This window comes from Schistocerca serialis, chromosome 1, assembly GCF_023864345.2.
Source record: "Schistocerca serialis cubense isolate TAMUIC-IGC-003099 chromosome 1, iqSchSeri2.2, whole genome shotgun sequence".
NCBI lineage: Eukaryota > Metazoa > Arthropoda > Insecta > Orthoptera > Acrididae > Schistocerca > Schistocerca serialis.
The window spans coordinates 1,155,815,361-1,155,836,117 of record NC_064638.1 but is presented as its reverse complement, the minus strand read 5'-3'; the positions used below and the strand labels follow the sequence as shown (position 1 = coordinate 1,155,836,117).

Sequence of the window (20,757 nt, the reverse complement as noted above, 5' to 3'; positions counted from 1 at the left end):
ACTACCGTATCTCAATCTTCCTTTTCTTACCTGAACTGCATTTGTGCTCTTGCCGGTAGTACAACGTGTTCTCAACCGCCAATTTAGTATTGATGGTGTGATCAGTTTATTTTTTTACGCATATCGTGTTATTGAGTTCATGTTCCTTGTTCAGTGTACCATAAGATCAAAGTATGGTATGTGAGATATTCACATAATTCCTGTTATTGCAGTCGTCAGTGATTTACGCGGCAATCTTACCCTACTGCACTCTTCTGATAACATTAAAGGCCTGTTTTCAAAACGGTTTACAGAAGAAGATCACATTGTAGATCCTCCTTTAAATCTCCGCACGAACGACAAAATGACAGATGTCGAAATAAGTGACACGGGAAAGGCTACTGGACGTGACGGGATACCAACCCGATACTACACAGATTTCGCAAAAGAACTTCTTCTAGCAGCAGCGCGCCGTTCCTAGTCTATCTATCTATATCGGCATCCCGCTCCAGCTACTGCCCGGTCTGGGTGCTGACGAGTCCTCTCCATTTGGATCGGTCCTCCCACCACTTTTCTCCCTCCACTTGCTGCCAGGTCACTCCTCTCCTTTCTACAGATATTCTCACTCCCATTTTCCACCGTGTTCTTGGGCGCCATCTAGCACTTTTCCCATCCACCTTTAGTTCTTCCACAATTTTGGGGAGTCTCTGCCCAAGCATCCTCTTAACATGCCCATACCATCTTAATCTCTTTTCTTCAATTTCTTCTCTCATCCTTTCTTGTTTAAGGTCCTTTCTAATCTCTACATTCCTTACTCTGTCCATTCTTGTTTTTCCCTTAACTGCTATGAGATATTTCATTTCTCCCGCTTGCAATCTGCTCCAGTCCCTTTCTGTCATTGTCCATGTTTCTCCACCATAGGTGACAATAGGTAAGTAATAATTCTTATACATAAGGAGTTTTGCTTTTTCTGAAATCAGGTGTTTTATTGTTTGGTAGAAATTGCCTCCCTTCTGTAACCTCCAATTAATTTCTTTAGTTCCTCTTCCATCCCCGGATATTTCACTCCCTAAATAAGTGAAACTTTCTACCACTTTGAGGGGTTCTCCATTCAAGTTAATATTTCCGTTGATCCCTTTCTCTCTTCCAAATACCACTACTTCACTTTTATCTTTATTTATTTTTCTATCCGTACCTTTTCATTGCTTCCTTCCACTCATCAAGTTGTAACTGCACATTTACCTCTTTGTTGTTGTTGTTGTTGTTGTTTTTGTGGTCTTCAGTCCAGAGACTGGTTTGATGCAGCTCTCCATGCTACTCCATCCTGTGCAAGCTTCTTCATCTCCCAGTACCTACTGCAGCCTACATCGTTCTGAATCTACTTAGTGTATTCATCTCTTGGTCTTCCTCTACGATTTTTACCCTCCACTCTGCCTTCCAGTACTAAATTGGTGATCCCTTGATGCCTCAGAACATGTCCTACCAACCGATCCCTTCTTCTAGTCAAGTTGTGCCACAAACTCCTCTTCTCCCCAATTCTATTCAATACCTCCTCATTAGTTATGTGATCCACCCATCTAATTTTCAGCATTCTTCTGTAGCACTACCTCTTTATCACCCCATATTACGCTATCTGCAAAAATTGTCTTTTTGTCGTTTTCTTTTGCTATATCCTTAACTGGCGTATTCATTCCCTCCATCACAACATTAAAAAGTGCAGGAGATAGAATACGTCCTTATCTCATTTCGAAGTATTCAGAGTTCCCCAGTGGTTTCTAATTCTACAATTGTGTCCTCTGTACATTGTCTTTATTACATTAATGTATTCATCTCCTATATTTATCTTCATTTCTTCACAGATTCTTTCCCTGTTAACTCAGTCATATGCCCTTTCTATGTCTATAAAAACCATTATCACCTTTTTGTTATACTCCTAACTTTTTCCCATCAGTTGACGGATAGAAAATATCAGGCCGATCGTGCTTCTTCCTTTCCTAAGCCCATGCTGTTCTTCACTGAGCTCCTTTTCTATCTTTTCACTTGTTCGATTTAGTAAAATTCTTTGAAAAATCTTGGCTGTATGACTCATAAGGGTTATTCCTCTGTAGTTTTTACAAAGTCTTTTATTGCCTTTTTTGAAGATGGAATCAATGTCTCCTCTTCCCCAATCGTCAGGTATTGTATTATTTCTCCATACACTTGATAGTACTCTACACAGCCACTGCATTCCCACTGGACTTGCTGCTCTTATCATGTCCACTGGTACTTCATCCGGTCCTGGGGCTTTCCCCCCATTCATCTTCTTCACAGCTATCTCCGTTTTTTCAGTATAATTTGTCCTAATTCTGCTTCCCAACTTCTCTCAATTTCTCCATTGTTTCCTGGTGTACCTGCTCCTCAGCGTTTAACAGTTTCTTAAAATGTTCTTTCCAGATATATTTTATATTCCCTGGATTATCAATCACGGTACCGTCCTCTGTTTCCATCTTTACGGGTACTTCAGAAGCCTTCCTTTTATTTTTCAACATTTTATAGAACATTTTCTTATTGTTCTTCAAATCTTCTTCAAGTTTTTTTGTAAGCTTTTCCCATGCCTTTTTCTTTGCTGTTTCCACTCTTTGCACTTCTTTTCCTCTGTATATCTTTTATGGTCTTTGTCATTTTTAGATTTCCATCACTTTCTCCATGCTCCATTTTTTCTTCTAACTGCTTGGGTTGTGGTATCATCCCACCAAGTGATTGAAAAAAAAAGTGTAGGTCGTTCCTACAAGTATCAATGCCGGGTCCGTTACGTTTCTCATTACACTGTTGTTGTTGTTGTGGTCTTCAGTCCTGAGACTGGTTTGATGCAGCTCTCCATGCTACTCTATTTTGTGCAAGCTTTTTCATCTCCCAGTACTTACTGCAACCTACATCCTTCTGAATCTGCTTAGTGTATTCATCTCTTGGTCTCCCTCTACGATTTTTACCCTCCACGTTGCCCTCCAATACTAAATTGGTGATCCCTTGATGCCTCAGAACATGTCCTACCAACCGATCCCTTCTTCTGGTCAAGTTGTGCCACAAACTTCTCTTCTCCCCAATCCTATTCAATACTTCCTCATTAGTTATGTGATCTACCCATCTAATCTTCAGCATTCTTCTGTAGCACCACATTTCGAAAGCTTCTATTCTCTTCTTGTCCAAACTATTTATCGTCCATGTTTCACTTCCATACATGGCTACACTCCATACGAATACTTTCAGAAATGACTTCCTGACACTTAAATCAATACTGGATGTTAACAAATTTCTCTTCTTCAGAAACGCCTTCCTTGCCATTGCCAGCCTACATTTTATATCCTCTCTACTTCGACCATCATCAGTTATTTTGCTCCCCAAATAGCAAAACTCCTTTACTACTTTAAGTGCCTCATTTCCTAATCTAATTCCCTCAGCATCACCCGACTTAATTAGACTACATTCCATTATCCTTGTTTTGCTTTTGTTGATGTTCATCTTATATCCTCCTTTCAAGACACTGTCCATTCCATTCAACTGCTCTTCCAAGTCCTTTGCTGTCTCTGACAGAATTACAATGTCATCGGCGAACCTCAAAGTTTTTATTTCTTCTCCATGAATTTTAATACCTACCCCGAATTTTTCTTTTGTTTCCTTTACTGCTTGCTCAATATACAGATTGAACAACATCGGGGAGAGGCTACAACCCTGTCTTACTCCCTTCCCAACCACTGCTTCCCTTTCATGTCCCTCGACTCTTATAACTGCCATCTGGTTTCTGTACAAATTGTAAATAGCCTTTCGCTCCCTGTATTTTACCCCTGCCACCTTTAGAATTTGAAAGAGAGTATTCCAGTCAACATTGTCAAAAGCTTTCTCTAAGTCTACAAATGCTAGAAACGTAGGTTTGCCTTTCCTTAATCTTTCTTCTAAGATAAGTCGTAAGGTCAGTATTGCCTCACGTGTTCCAGTGTTTCTATGGAATCCAAACTGATCTTCCCCGAGGTTGGCTTCTACTAGTTTTTCCATTCGTCTGTAAAGAATTCGTGTTAGTATTTTGCAGCTGTGACTTATTAAGCTGATAGTTCGGTAATTTTCACATCTGTCAACACCTGCTTTCTTCGGGATTGGAATTATTATATTCTTCTTGAAGTCTGAGGGTATTTCGCCTGTTTCATACATCTTGCTCACCAGATGGTAGAGTTTTGTCAGGACTGGCTCTCCCACGGCCGTCAGTAGTTCCAATGGAATATTGTCTACTCCGGGGGCCTTGTTTCGACTCAGGTCTTTCAGTGCTCTGTCAAACTCTTCACGCAGTATCGTATCTCCCATTTCATCTTCATCTACATCCTCTTCCATTTCCATAATATTGTCCTCAAGTACATCGCCCTTGTATAGACCCTCTATATACTCCTTCCACCTTTCTGCTTTCCCTTCTTTGCTTAGAACTGGGTTTCCATCTGAGCTCTTGATATTCATACAAGTCGTTCTCTGATCTCCAAAGGTCTCTTTAATTTTCCTGTAGGCGGTATCTATCTTACCCCTAGTGAGATAGGCCTCTACATCCTTACATTTGTCCTCTAGCCATCCCTGCTTAGCCATTTTGCACTTCCCGTCGATCTCATTTTTGAGACGTTTGTATTCCTTTTTGCCTGTTTCACTTACTGCATTTTTATATTTTCTCCTTTCATCAATTAAATTCAATATTTCTTCTGTTACCCAAGGATTTCTACTAGCCCTCGTCTTTTTACCTACTTGATCCTCTGCTGCCTTCACTACTTCATCCCTCAAAGCTACCCATTCTTCTTCTACTGTATTTATTTCCCCCATTCCTGTCAATTGCTCCCTTATGCTCTCCCTGAATCTCTGTACAACCTCTGGTTCTTTCAGTTTATCCAGGTCCCATCTCCTTAAATTCCCACCTTTTTGCAGTTTCTTCAGTTTTAATCTACAGGTCATAACCAATAGATTGTGGTCAGAGTCCACATCTGCCCCTGGAAATGTCTTACAATTTAAAACCTGGTTCCTAAATCTCTGTCTTACCATTATATAATCTATCTGATACCTTTTAGTATCTCCAGGGTTCTTCCATGTGTACAACCTTCTTTCATGATTCTTAAACCAAGTGTTAGTTATGATTAAGTTATGCTCTGTGCAAAATTCTACCAGGCGGCTTCCTCTTTCATTTCTGTCCCCCAATCCATATTCACCTACTATGTTTCCTTCTCTCCCTTTTCCTACACTCGAATTCCAGTCACCCATGACTATTAAATTTTCGTCTCCCTTCACAATCTGAATAATTTCTTTTATTTCATCATACATTCCTTCAATTTCTTCGTCATCTGCAGAGCTAGTTGGCATATAAACTTGTACTACTGTAGTAGGTGTGGGCTTCGTATCTATCTTGGCCACAATAATGCGTTCACTATGCTGTTTGTAGTAGCTTACCCGCATTCCTATTTTCCTATTCATTATTAAACCTACTCCTGCATTACCCCTATTTGATTTTGTGTTTGTAACCCTGTAGTCACCTGACCAGAAGTCTTGTTCCTCTTGCCACCGAACTTCACTAATTCCCACTATATCTAACTTCAACCTATCCATTTCCCTTTTTAAATTTTCTAACCTACCTGCCCGATTAAGGGATCTGACATTCCACGCTCCGATCCGTAGAACGCCAGTTTTCTTTCTCCTGATAACGACATCCTCTTGAGTAGTCCCCGCCCGGAGATCCGAATGGGGGACTATTTTACCTCCGGAATATTTTACCCAAGAGGACGCCATCATCATGTAATCATACAGTAAAGCTGCATGCCCTCGGGAAAAATTACGGCTGTAGTTTCCCCTTGCTTTCAGCCGTTCGCAGTACCAGCACAGCAAGGCCGTTTTGGTTATTGTTACAAGGCCAGATCAGTCAATCATCCAGACTGTTGCCCTTGCAACTACTGAAAAGGCTGCTGCCCCTCTTCAGGAACCACACGTTTGTCTGGCCTCTCAACAGATACCCCTCCGTTGTGGTTGCACCTACGGTACGGCTATCTGTATCGCTGAGGCACGCAAGCCTCCCCACCAACGGCAAGGTCCATGGTTCATGGGGGGGGTCTCATTACACTAAGTGGATAAAAATCAAGGGATACCTCCTAATATCAGGTCGGACCTCTTTTGCCCGGCGTAGTGCAGCAGCTCGAGGTGGCATGGACTCAACAAGTTGCTAGAAGTCCACTGCAGAAATACTGAGCCCTGCTGCCTCTATAGCTATGCATAATTGGGAAAGCATTGCCAGTGCAGGATTTTGTGCACGAACTGACCTCTCGAAGTGCACGTTGAATGTTCGATGGGATTCAGGTCGGGCGATCTGGGTGGACAGATCATTCGCTCGAAATGTCCAGAATGTTCTTCGAGCCAATCGCCAATTTTGGTCCGGTGACATGGTGCATTGCCATGCATTAAAATTCCATCTCCTTCTGGGAAAATGGTCCACGAGTCACTGCAAATGGTCTCCAGGTACCCGAACACAACCATTTCCAGCCACTGATCGATTCAGTAGCGCTAGAGGACCCGGTCCATACCACATGAAAACAGTCCACACCATTATGGAGTCATCATCAACTTGCACAGTGCCTTGTTGACAACTTGGGTCCATGGTTTCGTGAGGCCTGCGCCACACTCGTGTCCTGCCATCAACTCTTACCAAGTCGAAATCGGAACTCATCTGATCAGGCCACGGTTTTCCAGTCGCCTAGGGCCCAACCGATGTATAAGGTGGTCCACTGATAGTGAATGGGCCAAATATCTCACGAAAGAAGCATCAAACGAAATAACTACTAAGAACGAAACTCGTCTAGCTTGAAGGAGAAAACCAGATGGCGCTATGGTCGGCCCGCTAGATGTCACTGCCATAGGGAACCCCCATATTTTATTACATATTCGTGTAGTACGTAAAGAAATATGAATGTTTTAGTTGGACCACCTTTTTCGCTTTGTGAGAGATGGCGCTGTAATAGACACAAACGTATAAGCACGTGGTATCACGTAACATTCCGCCAGCGTGGACGGTATTTGCTTCGTGATACATTATTCGTGTTAAAATGGACCGTTTACCAATTGCGGAAAAGGTCGATATCGTGTTGATGTATGGGTATTGTGATCAAAATGCCCAACTGGTGTGTGCTATGTATGCTGTTCGGTATCCTGGACGACATCGTGCAAGTGTCCGGACCGTTCGCCGGATATTTACGTTATTTAAGGAAACAGGAAGTGTTCAGCCACATGTGAAACGTCAACCACGACCTGCAACAAATGATGATGCCCAAGTAGATGTTTTAGCTGCTGTCGCGGCTAATCCGCACATCACTAGCAGACAAATTGCGCGAGAATCGGGAATCTCAATAACGTCGGTGTTGAGAATGCTACATCAACATCGATTGCACCCGTACCATATTTGCATGCACCAGGAATTGTATGGCGACGACTTTGAACGTGACCTACAGTTCTGCCACTGGGCACGAGAGAAATTACGGGACGATGACAGATTTTTTGCACGCGTTCTATTTAGCGACGAAGCTTCATTCGCCAACAGCGGTAACGTAAACCGGCATAATATGCACTACTGGGCAACGGAAAATCCACGATGGCTGCGACAAGTGGGACATCGGCGACCTTGGCGGGTTAATGTATGGTGCGGCATTATGGGAGGAAGGACAATTGGCCCCCATTTTATCGATGGCAATCTGAATGGCGCAATGTATGCTGATTTCCTACGTAATGTTCTACAGATGTTACTACAAGATGTTTCACTGCATGACAGAATGGCGATGTACTTCCAACATGATGGATGTCCGGGACATACCTCGTGTGCGGTTGAAGCGGTGCTGAATAGCATATTTCATGACTGGTGGATTGGTCGTCGAAGCACCATACCGTGGGCCGCACGTTGACAGGATCTGACGTCCCCGGATTTCTTTCCGTAGGGGAAGTTGAAGGATATTTGCTATCGTGATCCACCGATAACGCCTGACAACATGCGTCAGCGCATTGTCAATGCACGTGCGAACATTACGAAAGGCGAACTACTCGCTGTTGAGAGCAATGTCGTTGCACGTATTGCCAAATGCATTGAGGTTGACGAACATCATTTTGAGCATTTATTGCATAAATGTGGTAATTACAGGTAATCACGCTGTAACAGCATACGTTCTCAGGAATGATAAGTTCACAAAGGTACATGTATCACATTGGAACAACGGAAATAAAATATTCAAACGTACCTACGTTCTGTATTTTAATTTAAAAAAACCTACCTGTTACCAACTGTTCGTCTAAAATTGTGAGCCATATGTTTGTGATTACTACAGCGCCATCTATCACAAAGCGAAAAAAGTGGTCCAACTAAAACATTCATATTTCTTTGCGTACTACACGGAAATGTAATAAAAATGGGGGTTCCTATTTTAAAAAACGCAGTTGATATTTGTTTGACCTATGGCAGCGTCATCTAGCGGGCCAATCATAGCGCCGTTTCGTTTCCCTCTCCAAGCAAGACAAGTTTCGTTCCTTGTAGTTTTTTCGTTTGACGCTTATTTCGTGAGATATTTGGCCCGGTCACGATAAATGGACCACCCTGTAGTCACGAGCCCAGGAGAGGCGCTGCAGGCGAAGTCGTGGTGTTAGCAATGGCTCCCGCTTCGGCCGTCTGCTCCCATAGCCAATTAACGGCAGATTTCGCCGCACTGTCCTGATGGATACGTCCCACATTGCTTTCTGCGGTTATTTCACGCGTTGTTGCTTGTCTATTAGCACTGACAACTCTACGCAAACGCCGCAGCTCTCGGTCGTTAATTGAAGGCCGTCGACTTCTGCGTTGTCCGTGGTGAGAGGTAATGCCTCAAATTTGGTATTCTAGCCCGACACTTGATACTGTAGCCCTCGTACTATTGAATTCCCTAACGATTTCCGAAATGGAATGTGCCATGCGTCTAGCGCCAGCTACCATTCCGCGTTCAAAGTCTGTTAAGCCTCGTGGTGCGGCCATAATGACATCCGAAACCTTTCCAGGTGACTCACTTGAATACAAATGAGAGCTCCGCCAATGGATTGCCCTTTTGTACCTTGTCTACATGGTACTACCGCCATCTGTATACGTGCATATCACTATCCCACGACTTCCGTCACCTCAATGTGTTTGTAAATGACGTGTCCCTTTTCTCATTATGGTGCTCGTATTCTTCAAGGACTTTTCTAACAGGGCTCACGCCAGCAGTAACTAGGGACGAAATCTTGTTTGTGATAACTTTGTGACGTTCGCTACTTCATCTATATCGCTCCTGATTACGAACAATTATCTAGGCTAAGTGCTGATAAGCGTACAGGCTATCGTACTCTGTGTTTGCTCCATCGTCTCCTCAATCACTGCAAGCCCTATTACTTATCTTCAATTATTACACTGCTGTCTGGACAGCACAGTAGAAAAACTCATTCTCAACAAATTACAATCTTCTCTATACCACTACATAAAACGGCCATCTACTAAAATACATTTTCTCTCACAGGAACTCGACTTAGAACGATCTGTCTCAAAATATCAAATTACATTTTTTTCGAACATTAAAAGGCGCTAATTGTCCACTTTCATCATAGTAGCTATCTTTTCCATATAGCTATCTGCAGCTCCCCTACTCAGCTCTCTCCTAGACAACTTTCATCTATAGCCTCCTCTATTGAAACTTTGTTCTTTCTTAACAGATACTGTCACTTGAGTCTTCTCCTCTTTCATTTTCTCTTTCTGATCTCATGAACTATGGCTTCAAATGAGCTAAAGTAATCAATACTTTTTATTGTAAAAGTCGTTTACTGTCATTTTTATTAATGCCAGTTGGTATTATCACATTATTTTTATTCGCAGTTATTTATGTTGGTAATTGTAACTGTTCTTAAAATAATTTCTCATATGGACAGAACTGAACCAGAATTACGAAGACAATTCGATAATGTTTTGGTGTATGTGTTGCTCCTAGTCCGATGCAAGATAGGACATTAAGCGCCTAATCTGGTTGATCTAAAGAGGCAATAAATGAATAAATAAAAACGGCATAGAACTTGACTGATAATTTTTTGAAAATAGTTTCTCTGCCTCGTGATGACTGGGTGTTGTGTGATGTACTTAGGTTAGTTAGGTTTAAGTAGTTCTAAGTTCTAGGGGACTGATGACCATAGATGTTAAGTCCCATAGTGCTCAGAGCCATTTGAACCATTTGAAAATAGTCGTACTGCTCCATTACTTTCAGATGTCGACAGCTACCTGTTTTACAAGGAAAACTGGTTCTGTTTTGACAATAGAAATATCTCTAGAGAGTAATAAACTTTATGTATTGCCAATAATTGATCTGGGCTAAGTGTTGCATCCCCATGGTAAACTGCTGAAGGATTACAATAGAGAATAATCACTGTATAAGCAAGCATAGCAACTATTCTATTGCTTTAACACATCTACCAAAATGAATTTCAGATAATTTTGAACGGTGCGTTTAATATTTTGTCTCAACTTATTGTGTTTTTGGTCAGAACTTCACCGATCTTACGGGAACTACACTGCCTGAAAAAAAGTAAAGTAGTCAGAAGGGGCGGAAAAAACGAAATAAAGCTTCACAGATTGAGATGGGACGAGACGTTACTTCAGGGATTACAGAATCGAGTCAAATTTACAGAAAACTTGTGTATGGGATCCATCCGTGATCCCACGAACATAGATATTAGTATCCGACACCCAGGTCGACAGCAGACAAGAGTCGATTGTCGAGCGCTGTAGGAGGCAGTGAGACTAGTGTCGAGTGAACTGTAGTACTGGAGAGACGGGCAAGAGTGGTGCTCGAGTGAATAGTAAACGGTAAATTCACCAGAGTATGACAAATGAGCGCATCCCCCTGATCGTCGTGGGGTTGACCCACATCGATACCGATTCGCGAGTGATATGAAACCAAAAGTGACAAGTGCCGAATTACGTGATTCGCGTCAACCGCGTCCGCCAGCAACAACCATGGATTGCAGTGAGGATTGTTGCGAATGTTAACTATCATCATTGTGTGTGATGAAGTACTTAAAATCAGCAACCAACAAAAAGAAATAACCGTAATTAAACGTGTAAGGCAAAGGTAGCAACTGCCTCAGGATTTATGTGTTAGTAGAAAATACATATCAGTTCGTATATCACAACTTTTATGGTCTTTAATAACAGACAAACTCACAATCATTAACTATTCCGTCTCAGAGCAGCCGCACTCAGTATAAATACCCCCGAAACAACAGCAGAAAAATCGATATCCTTTTATCCATTAAGCACACGGTCATATAATCATAATAATTAACTGTTTGGCGGCTTCGGTAAATCACACAAAACCCAATATAGGACAAAACGGGGGTGTTTCACTTGGAAGTATGTCCCGAAATATCAGCATGACGTTGCACCGTCTCTGGCCTTGACGCATGCATTGTTTCGCTCGGGAAGGGTGTCATAAAGACGTTGTACGTTCTCTTGACGGAAGCTGGCCACAGCTGTTGAAATGGGTCGTTGATATCCTGCACAATGGAGCTTGGACGGAGTTGAGTCCGATCTGGTCCCACACACGTTCTGTCGGTGACGGATGTGGGGATGTTGCTGATCACGAACATACCTCAACATCGCGCAGACAGTTTTAAGGGGCACTTGTAATAAACAGATGAGCATTGTCCAGTTGAAAAATAGAATCATGATGCCGTCGTATGACAGGTAACACATCACGATGCAGGTTTCCGAGACGTAGTATTGTGCCGTCAACGCTTCCTCATTCGGCTGCGACCTGAAGTCATACCCGACGCCATGATTAACCTCTCCAAAACAATGCAATTATGAGAACTCTCTGCAGGTCGCCAGCATACTTGCCGACTCTCGTCATCTGGATGTTGATGTTGTGGTCTTCAGTCCAGAGACTGGTTTGATCCAGCTCTCTACGCAACTTTATCCTGTGCAAGGTTCTTCGTCTCCCAGTACCTACTGCAATCCACATCCTTCTTAATCTTTTCAGTGTATTCACCTCTTGGTCTCCCTCTACGATTTTTACCCTCCACGCTGCCCTCCAATACTAAATTGGTGATCCCTTGATGCCTCAGAACATGTCCTACCAACCGATCCTTCTTCTAGTCAAGTTGTGCCACAAATTTCTCTGCTCTCCAATTCTACTCAATACCTTCACATTAGTTATGTGATCTACCCATCTAATCTTCTGCATTCTTCTGTAGCACCACATTTAGAAAGCTTCTATTCTTTTCTTGTCTAAACTATTCGTCGTCCATGTTTCACTTCCACACACCATACAAATGCTTTCAGAAACGATTTCCTGATACTAAATGTACACTCGACTATAACAAATTTCTCTTCTTCAGAAACGCTTTCCTTGCCATTGCCAGTCTTCATTTTATACCCTCTCTGCATCGACCATCATCAGTTACTTTGCTCCCCAAATAGCAAAAGTCATCTACTACTTTAAGCGTCTCATTTCCTAATCTAATCCCCTCAGCATCACCCGACTTAATTAGACTACATTCCATTATCCTCGTTTTGCTTTTGTTGATGTTCATCTTATATCCTCCTTTCAAGACACTGTCCATTCCGTTCAGCTGCTCTTCCAGGTCCTTTGCTGTCTCTGACAGAATTACAATGTCACCGGCGAACCTTAAGCCCGTATTACACGATGCGCGAAAGCGTACGCCTATGCACCAGCGCCCCTAGCGTGCATACCTGTAACCACATACTGGATCACGTCCGACCTATTACACCGTCCACGCGGGATATACCTAGTGCGCATGCGCAGCAGCAGACGACGATATTCGCGAGCAGCAGACGATACGCGCGCGGAAAGAAAACATAAGCGTGTGCTGTCTTGTAAAGTCGTCCGTTCTACCGCGAGCAACTCAGGAACGAGTGTATGATACACTGGATACTTTCAAATTATTTCTGTGAGCTCAAGGTTCGTATTTAATAAGAAATTGTTTTCTTTACCGTTATTTACTAAGTAATTGTTTTCTCTTATGTAGGTTACAACTGCTCTGAATTACAGACTCACTATTTTTATGTTACGACACTTGATTACACTGGTATATGTATATCGAAATTTACATTTATACAGCATATTACACATGGAAGATCCACTTGTTTTTGAAGCTATTGCCCTGGCAGTGGCAGTAAATCTTCAGATTAGGGCAGAACGGCGACGAAAACGAAAAGCCAGGCGTTGTTGGGTTCGACCCTGGCTGAAAAGAAGGGACGAAGGCAGGGGAATATATTCACTTTTAATGAAAGAACTGAGGCCCGAAGATCCGCAATAATTTCGGAACTTCGTTAAGATGGACATGGTCTGTTTCGAGAAGCTGCTGTCTATAATAGAAGATAGAATCAAAAAGTGTGACACAGTCATGAGGGAGGCTATCTCACCTTCTCGAAGGTAAGAATTGTATGTTTATACGTTTTGTGATCATACCAACCAAGATGTCTCATACAATTTCGTTACATGCCCTGTTACGTTGCAGGCTGGCTGTAACATTACGGTTCCTGGCGACTGGGGAATCTTTTAAGAGTCTGGCTTTCAGCCACAGAATTGCACAGCCTACCATTTCAAACGTTATTGTGGATGTATGCACTGCAATTTGCGAAACTTTAAAGGACCAATACTTAAAGGTACATTTGTGTTATTTTTTCGAGTTTGGAAGATACGTATGTGTGTATTTATATGTGCCATTCAGACAGTAATTAAGTATATAACATTACAGGCACCATCAACAGAAGAAGAGTGGAATAAAATTGCCAAAGAATTTGATGAACTTTGGCAGTTCCCAAACTGCATTGGTAAGCCACAGAATTAAGTTACATAATATGGAGAAAATCTGACAATAATGAAATGTATTTAAAATGCTTTTAATGAAGTATATCAGACTCTGCTTTAGGCAGTTTTTTATCTCCCACACGGCAAGTCTATGTACTGCTATATAAAACTACTTACTTTTATTTTCAGGTGCAATGGATGGGAAACACATAGCATTTGCCCCACCACGAACTGCTGGCTCAACATACTTCAATTATAAAAAGTTCCACAGTGTTGTTTTACTAGCTATTGTGGACGCTAGGTATCGATTCTCCTTGATTGACATTGGGTGCAATGGAAGAGTGAGTGATGGAGGGGTGTATGCAAATAGCCTGATCAGCAGTGCACTTCGGGAAAACTGGTTGAAGGTACCACAGCAAAAATCACTTCCTGGCACAAACATTGAAGTGCCATATGTGATTCTTGCTGATGATGCCTTTCACCTGGAGCCATATATCATGAAACCTTATAGAGACTACCAGAACTCCAAACAGATTTTTAACTACAGATTGTCAAGAGGAAGGCGAGTAGTGGAAAACAGTTTCGGAATTCTGGCCAACCGCTTCAGAGTTCTTCTCAGTACAATGCGACTACCTGTTGAGAAAGTGGAATTAATTGTTCAGACTATATGCATACTGCACAACTACTTGATTGAAGAGGCAGACACCACATATGTGACAGCTGCTGATACAGAAAACACAGACTTGTGCACCATAAGCAATGGTTCCTGGCGAGGAGAGAAATCTCTCTCTAGCATACCCCAGCAGAGTGGAAATCGCACGTCACTGTGTGCCAGGGAAGTGCGCGAAAAATTTTGTGAATTCTTTAGTACAACAGGTTATGTTTCATGGCAGTGGGAAGCCGTTAAGAAGTACAACTTTTAGCAGTAATAATGTACAGAAGGCAATCTTTTATTTAAAAATGTCTCATCAATGTAATAGAATGCCTTAACTTTAAAATCAGTTACAGATTTCTTTATGTATGCCATCCATGATACATTTCATGACATTTAATTTCACGTCAGCCTTAATTGCTGGATTTTTTAATTTCTTCAATTCAGCAGCAACATACTGACCAAACTTGTCATCTTCATTACTGCCACTAATTGAAACTCTAATGTCTCTTAAGACTGTCAATGTTGAGGTGGCTAATTCATCCTCAGTGTCCTTCCTACGCCTCTTTCTGGCTGAAGCATAAGGCTGCTCACTTAGAGGTGATGGTGTTGACGCAGGTGTACTTCCCTCTGACAATTCCACAGTAAATATGTCTTGAGAGTACTGGAAATAGAAAACTGATACAGTATTGTGCTACATGCATATTACAATATCTAACATTAAAGTGGTTATGTAAACTACAGTGGTCTGTTTATAGTTCTCTGTGTAAAATATAAGTAATGTAAGTAACCTGTATGAAAGTGAAGTACTATTTTGTTGGAGCAAATATATACAATACAATCAAAGTGTTACATTCTTTTGGCCAACAGAGCTTCATGGCTAATGAACTGTCATTGACATACATGAGAATACCGTTTATGCACTTACATTGCTGTTGTCATCTTCAATATATCCCTCATTTACTATGGTCTCTTCAGTAACTGTGGTCACCTCAGTATTCTGAAATAGTTGATGTGTTATTCACTTGTTGCAATTACTATTTACAACTTTTATTTAAATGTAGGTAAATACTTACACAAGGGTCATTGACAGTGGTCGTGCTACATGGATTTGATGAGAGTGACTGTGGTATCTGAAATATTAAAGGCCCATGTTAGTCTATAGCAGATTGTGAACCTCTCATAACACTGAAAAATACGAATACACACGGTAGTATTAAAGCTTGATTTGTTTTCCAAAATATCATTCACTAATATAAGCATATATACTACTTGAGCTGGAATATCCATCTACAACCTGAAATCAGAATAAGCTGTCTTACAGAAAGCAGAATTCCTACAAACGAAGGCAACAAAATGTTTGTACTTACGATACGGCTTGGGATATTTGTCACTGTTTTCCTCGGTGTCACGTAGTCCTTCAAAAACTTCAAAGCATTGAACCACCACACAGCAGGCTCGTAAACTTCGCTTGCCCCTGCACCACTATGCTCACTGGCTCTAATTTTTTTAAGCTCCCCACAAAAGTGCGACAGCAGAGACATGAATCGAGTTTTGCAGTCCTCATCTGTTGCGTTGGGCAAAAGTGCGCGAACTTTACTGCCTATCACTGCCAGTTTCTCTTTCCTGGCATTCTGAAATAAAGCAAGAGATGCAATGAAATCAAACATGAACTTTCGTAAGCTAAGGCATTGACATACGAATCGAAAATCATCGTGTAACGTAATATGCATATTACTCAGAAATAAACGATGCCGACGTACCTTATTATGATATAGCGGGTCCTGCGGGTTGTACATACACTTTTCTTCGCTGTACGCCTGAATAAGGATGCTTAAAGCCTGTTTATTCCATTCCATTTCTAGAATATGAAGCAATAAATAGAACAATAAGCGTTCACAAACAGCTAGTGTAAAAGAAAGTCAACTGGCAAAAAAATACTATTTTTAACTGCATTTATGAAAACCTACTTACTGAAAAAAATGTGGAAAAATCTCCAACACGAAAAACTGTAATTTGCCTCTACACACCCAACCATAAACAAACGACAAGCAGAAAGCACTGCGGTACCCGCTTCTGCGCATGCGCAAGTTTCGCAGCCTAGTGCGCATGCGCGGGTTGACGGGAATTTAGAACTGCTCTCTATTCCGGCGCGCGGATAATGTGTCTGCTAATTTTCGTAGTTTCACCCGTTCTACCGCTAGATGGCTGTCGCGACAGACCAGTGCCGTTAGCGGCGGACCGTCGTGTAATACCGGCTTTAAAGTTTTTATTTCTTCCCCAAGGATTTTAATACCTACTCCAAATTTTTCTTTTGTTTCCTTTACTCCTTGCTCAATATACTGATTGAACAACGTCGGGGAGAGGCTACAACCCTGTCTCACACCCTTCCCAAACACTGCTTCCCTTTCATGTCCCTCGACTCTTTGCCATCTGGTTTCTGTACAAATTGTAAATAGCCTTTCGCCCCCTGTATTTTACCCCTGCCACCTTCAGAATTTGAAAGAGAGTATTCCAGTCAGCATTGCCAAAAGCTTTCTCTAAGTCTACAAATGCCAGAAACGTAGGTTTGCGTTTCCTTAATCTATTTTCTAAGATAAGTCGTAGGGTCAGTATTGCCTCACGTGTTCCAACATTTCTACGGAATCCAAACTGATCTTCCCCGACGTCGGCTCCTACCAGTTTTTCCATTTGTCTGTAAAGAATTCGCGTTAGTATTTTGCAGCTGTGACTTATTAAACTGATAGTTTGGTAATTTTCACATATGTCAACACCTGCTTTCTTTGGGATTGGAGTTATTATACTCTTCTTGAAGTCTGAGGGTATTTCGCCTGTCTCATACATCTTGCTCTGGATAGTGGAACACAGTGAGACGGCATTCATCAGCAGTTCGTGGTTCCCGGTAACGTAACCACTCCAGAAGCAGGCGTTTGTGTTTTGGTGTTCGGTAGCCTACGCATGGATTGCCTACTTCGGCTGTATGGCGGGCGACAGTCAAGTTGGTATCCCACCAGAGTTCGTCTTAGCCCTGGAATATCACTGACTGGGTTAGAACTGTCTTCAGTGATGCGTCTCGCTTCGATAAGAGCCCTGATGACCAGCGAAAACTTGTCTGGAGATGCACTGGACAGCGGTGGGGTGCCTACATAACCGTGGCCCACGACACAGCCTGCTAACCAGGATTGATGGTCTGGAGAGAAATTTCTTTTCATGGCAGGATCCATTTGGTCGTCATCCGCAGCACCCTTGCAAAGCAGTGGTACGTAGACGATATTCTGGGCCTGGTTTTGTTGCTCTTCGTGGCAATCAGTCATGGGCTTACATTTCAGCAAGATAACGCATGCCCGCAGACGCCCAGGGTTTCTACTGCTCGTCTTCGTGCTTACCAAACGCTACCTTAGCCAGGAAGGTCGCCGGCTCTACTCAGTTGAGAACCTTTGAAACATTATTGCCATCTCCCCGAGCCAGCTCTAGATTTTTTGACGGTGTAACGCGCCAGTCGGACAGAATTTGGCACGATATTCCTCAGCAGGACATCAACAACTCTATCTATCGATGCCAAGTCGAACAACCGCTTCCTTAAGTTCCAGCGTTGGACCAACACGTTGTTCTTTTTCCAAAGCTGTTTCACAGAGGAAGACTGCACTGTAGTTCCATCTCTAGATTGTCGCACAGATGACAAAATGATAGATATCGAAATGGATGACAGAGGAATAGAAAAACAATTAAAATCGCTCAAAAGAGTAAAGGCCGCTGGACCTGATGGGATACCAGTTCGATTTCACACAAGGTACGCGAAGGAACTTGCCCCCCTTCTTGCAGCGGTGTACCGTAGACCTCTAGAAGAGCGTAGCGTTCCAAAAGATTGGAAAAGGGCACAGGTCATCCCCGTTCTCAAGAAGGGACGTCGAACAGATATGCAGAACTATAGACCTATATCTCTAAAGTCGATCAGTTGTAGAATTTTGGAACACATTTCATGTTCGAGTATAATGACTTTTCTGGAGACTAAAAATCTACTCTGTAGGAATCAGCTCGGTTGTCGAAAAAGACCATCGTGTGAAACCCAGCTCGCGCCATTCGTCCACGAGACTCAGAGGGCCATAGACACGGGTTCACAGGTAGATGCCGTGTTTCTTGACTTACGCAAGGCGTTTAATATAGTTCCCCGCAGTCGTTTAATGAACAAAGTAAGAGCATATGGACTATCAGACCAATTGTGTAATTCGATTGAAGAGCTCCTAGATAACAGAACGCAGCATGTCATTCTCAATGGAGAGAAGTCTTCCGAAGCAAGAGTGATTTCAAGTGTGCCGCAGGGGAGTGTCGTAGGACCGTTGCTATTCACAATATACATAGATGATCTTGTGGATTAACATCGAAAGTTCACTGAGGCTTTTTGCGGATGATGCTGTAGTATAACGAGAGGTTGTAACAATGGGAAATGCAGGAGAATCTTCAACGAATTGACGTATGGTGCAGGGAATGGCCAACTGGATCTCAACGTAGACAAGTGTAATGTGCTGCGAATACGTAGAAAGATCCTTTATCATTTAGCTACAATATAACAGGTCAGCAACTGGAAGCAGTTAATTCCATAAATTATCTGGGAGAGGGCATTAGGAGTGATTTGAAATGGAATAACCATATAAAATTAATCGTCGGTAAAGCAGATGCCACACTGAGATTCATTGGAAGAATCCTAAGGAAATGCAGTTCGAAAACAAAGGAAGTAGGTTACAGTACACTTGTTCGCCCATTGCTTGAATACTGCTTACCGGTGTGGTATCTGTACCAGATAGGGTTGATAGAAAATATAGAGAAGATCCAACGGAGAGCAGCGCGCTTTGTTACAGGATCATTTAGTAATCGCGAAAGCGTTACGCAGATGATAGATAAACTCCAGTGGAAGACTGTGCAAGAGAGACGCTCAGTAGCTCGGTACAGGCTTTTGTTGAAGTTTCGAGAACATACCTTCACCGAGGAGTCAAGCAGTATATTGCTCCCTCCTACGTACATGCCGCGAAGAGATCATGAGTATAAAATCAGAGAGATTAGAGCCCACACAGAGACATACCGACAATCTTTCTTTCCACGAACAATACGAGACTGGAATAGAAGGGAGAACCAATAAAGGTACTCAAAGTACCCTCCGCCAGACACCGTCAGGTGGCTTGCGGAGTATGGATGTAGATGTAGATGTAGATGTAGTGAAAGGGTCCTGTAGCCACCTTTCATTAGTCCGGTAGCCCATTTTCACTAGTGTCTCTCTTTCCTTCCTTGTTTCTCTTTTCCCATAATTTTCATAGTGGTGTGATTGAATGAATGTGGTTGTGTGTCACGTTGCTAGACGGTGGCGTAGTCTGCTGCAGAAAGTCTGCGATAGTCGTGCAGATTCAGCAGCAGTGGTACAGAATAACCAACTCTCGTAGTGGTCAAGTCGGCAAAGAGGTTTTCGCTATTTGTGAGAAATCCACCTGCGTTAGGTTAGTGGCGGAGCGGAGCGTGGAAGAGGCTGGAGAAGCGGGAGGCAGTCTGCCGCCGGTACGGGAAGCGTCCACAGCTGTGCTCCAGTCGAAGAAGGGTGAGTTAGACTGACCGCGTGGCGCGTTGTTACTTGGCGAGGGGAGAGCTGTTAACTTTTGGTCTCGCTTTTCAAATCTGGAAGATTGCTTTGCCTTGTCGCAGCAAGGAATGCAAAACTTTGGCAGATTTTTCTTTTAGCAAATTTCTGTAGCAGACTTGGATCCGCCGGAAGAGCGCCACACAAAGGTGTCGATAAGAAGTGAGCACTCGCTTCTGTAAGAATGTCTGTTTGCCTTCAGCTATGCGTGCATAAGCTTTCATCTTTCTAAATATTTATAGCTTCGCCTTCTCGTAAATTTTCTTTGCTTTATGTGTCTTTCGTCCGTGGGGAGCCAACCACGTGGTAGAACATTATAGTTGTTGGTCTACCGGCATCACTAACTGTCCGATCGCATGTTTGTTTTAGATTATGTTAAAATGATTGTGTGATGTGATATTGTTGGAATTTGGCACTATACCTAGAAATTGTGTCTCCACAAACCACGTGTTATCAGGAATCGTGTACATGCCTCACATCCTTATCTTAGGAATAAATGATTTTATCTACAATTTTCTCTTGTGTTCCGAGATTACTCACCTCGTAGCTTTCCCGTTAGCACATCCAATGCGTTTCTTTATGCACAGGTCCAGTGATTAGTTTCCCTTTATTTTAAGACAAATACCTTAGATTAAGTCTTATTTTCAGGTGTG

At 42.4% G+C, this 20,757-nt stretch overlaps 1 protein-coding gene across 1 annotated transcript; it reads right to left on the bottom strand.

The window, feature by feature from the left end:
• Nucleotides 1-14,827: 14,827 nt before the first annotated feature.
• LOC126456127 (uncharacterized) lies at nucleotides 14,828-16,316 on the bottom strand. The gene is made up of 5 exons (XM_050091884.1): nucleotides 16,220-16,316; nucleotides 15,852-16,115; nucleotides 15,558-15,614; nucleotides 15,410-15,481; nucleotides 14,828-15,145 (listed from the first exon to the last, which is right to left on the bottom strand). The coding sequence occupies exons 2-5, from the start codon at nucleotides 16,023-16,025 to the stop codon at nucleotides 14,828-14,830; spliced, it is 621 nt and encodes a 206-aa protein (XP_049947841.1). The 5' UTR covers nucleotides 16,026-16,115; nucleotides 16,220-16,316.
• Between the last annotated feature and the right edge of the window lie 4,441 nt (nucleotides 16,317-20,757).

What these genes read in the sequence shown, in the direction of transcription:
- LOC126456127 (XM_050091884.1), bottom strand. Translation starts at nt 16,025, where the DNA reads ATGTCTCTGCTGTCGCACTTTTGTGGGGAGCTTAAAAAAATTAGAGCC. An exon ending in CAAATATCCCAAGCCGTATC is followed by an intron (nt 15,615 to 15,851) that starts GTAAGTACAAAC and finishes TTAATATTTCAG; the next exon opens with ATACCACAGTCACTCTCATC. An exon ending in TTGAAGATGACAACAGCAAT is followed by an intron (nt 15,146 to 15,409) that starts GTAAGTGCATAA and finishes TTCTATTTCCAG; the next exon opens with TACTCTCAAGACATATTTAC.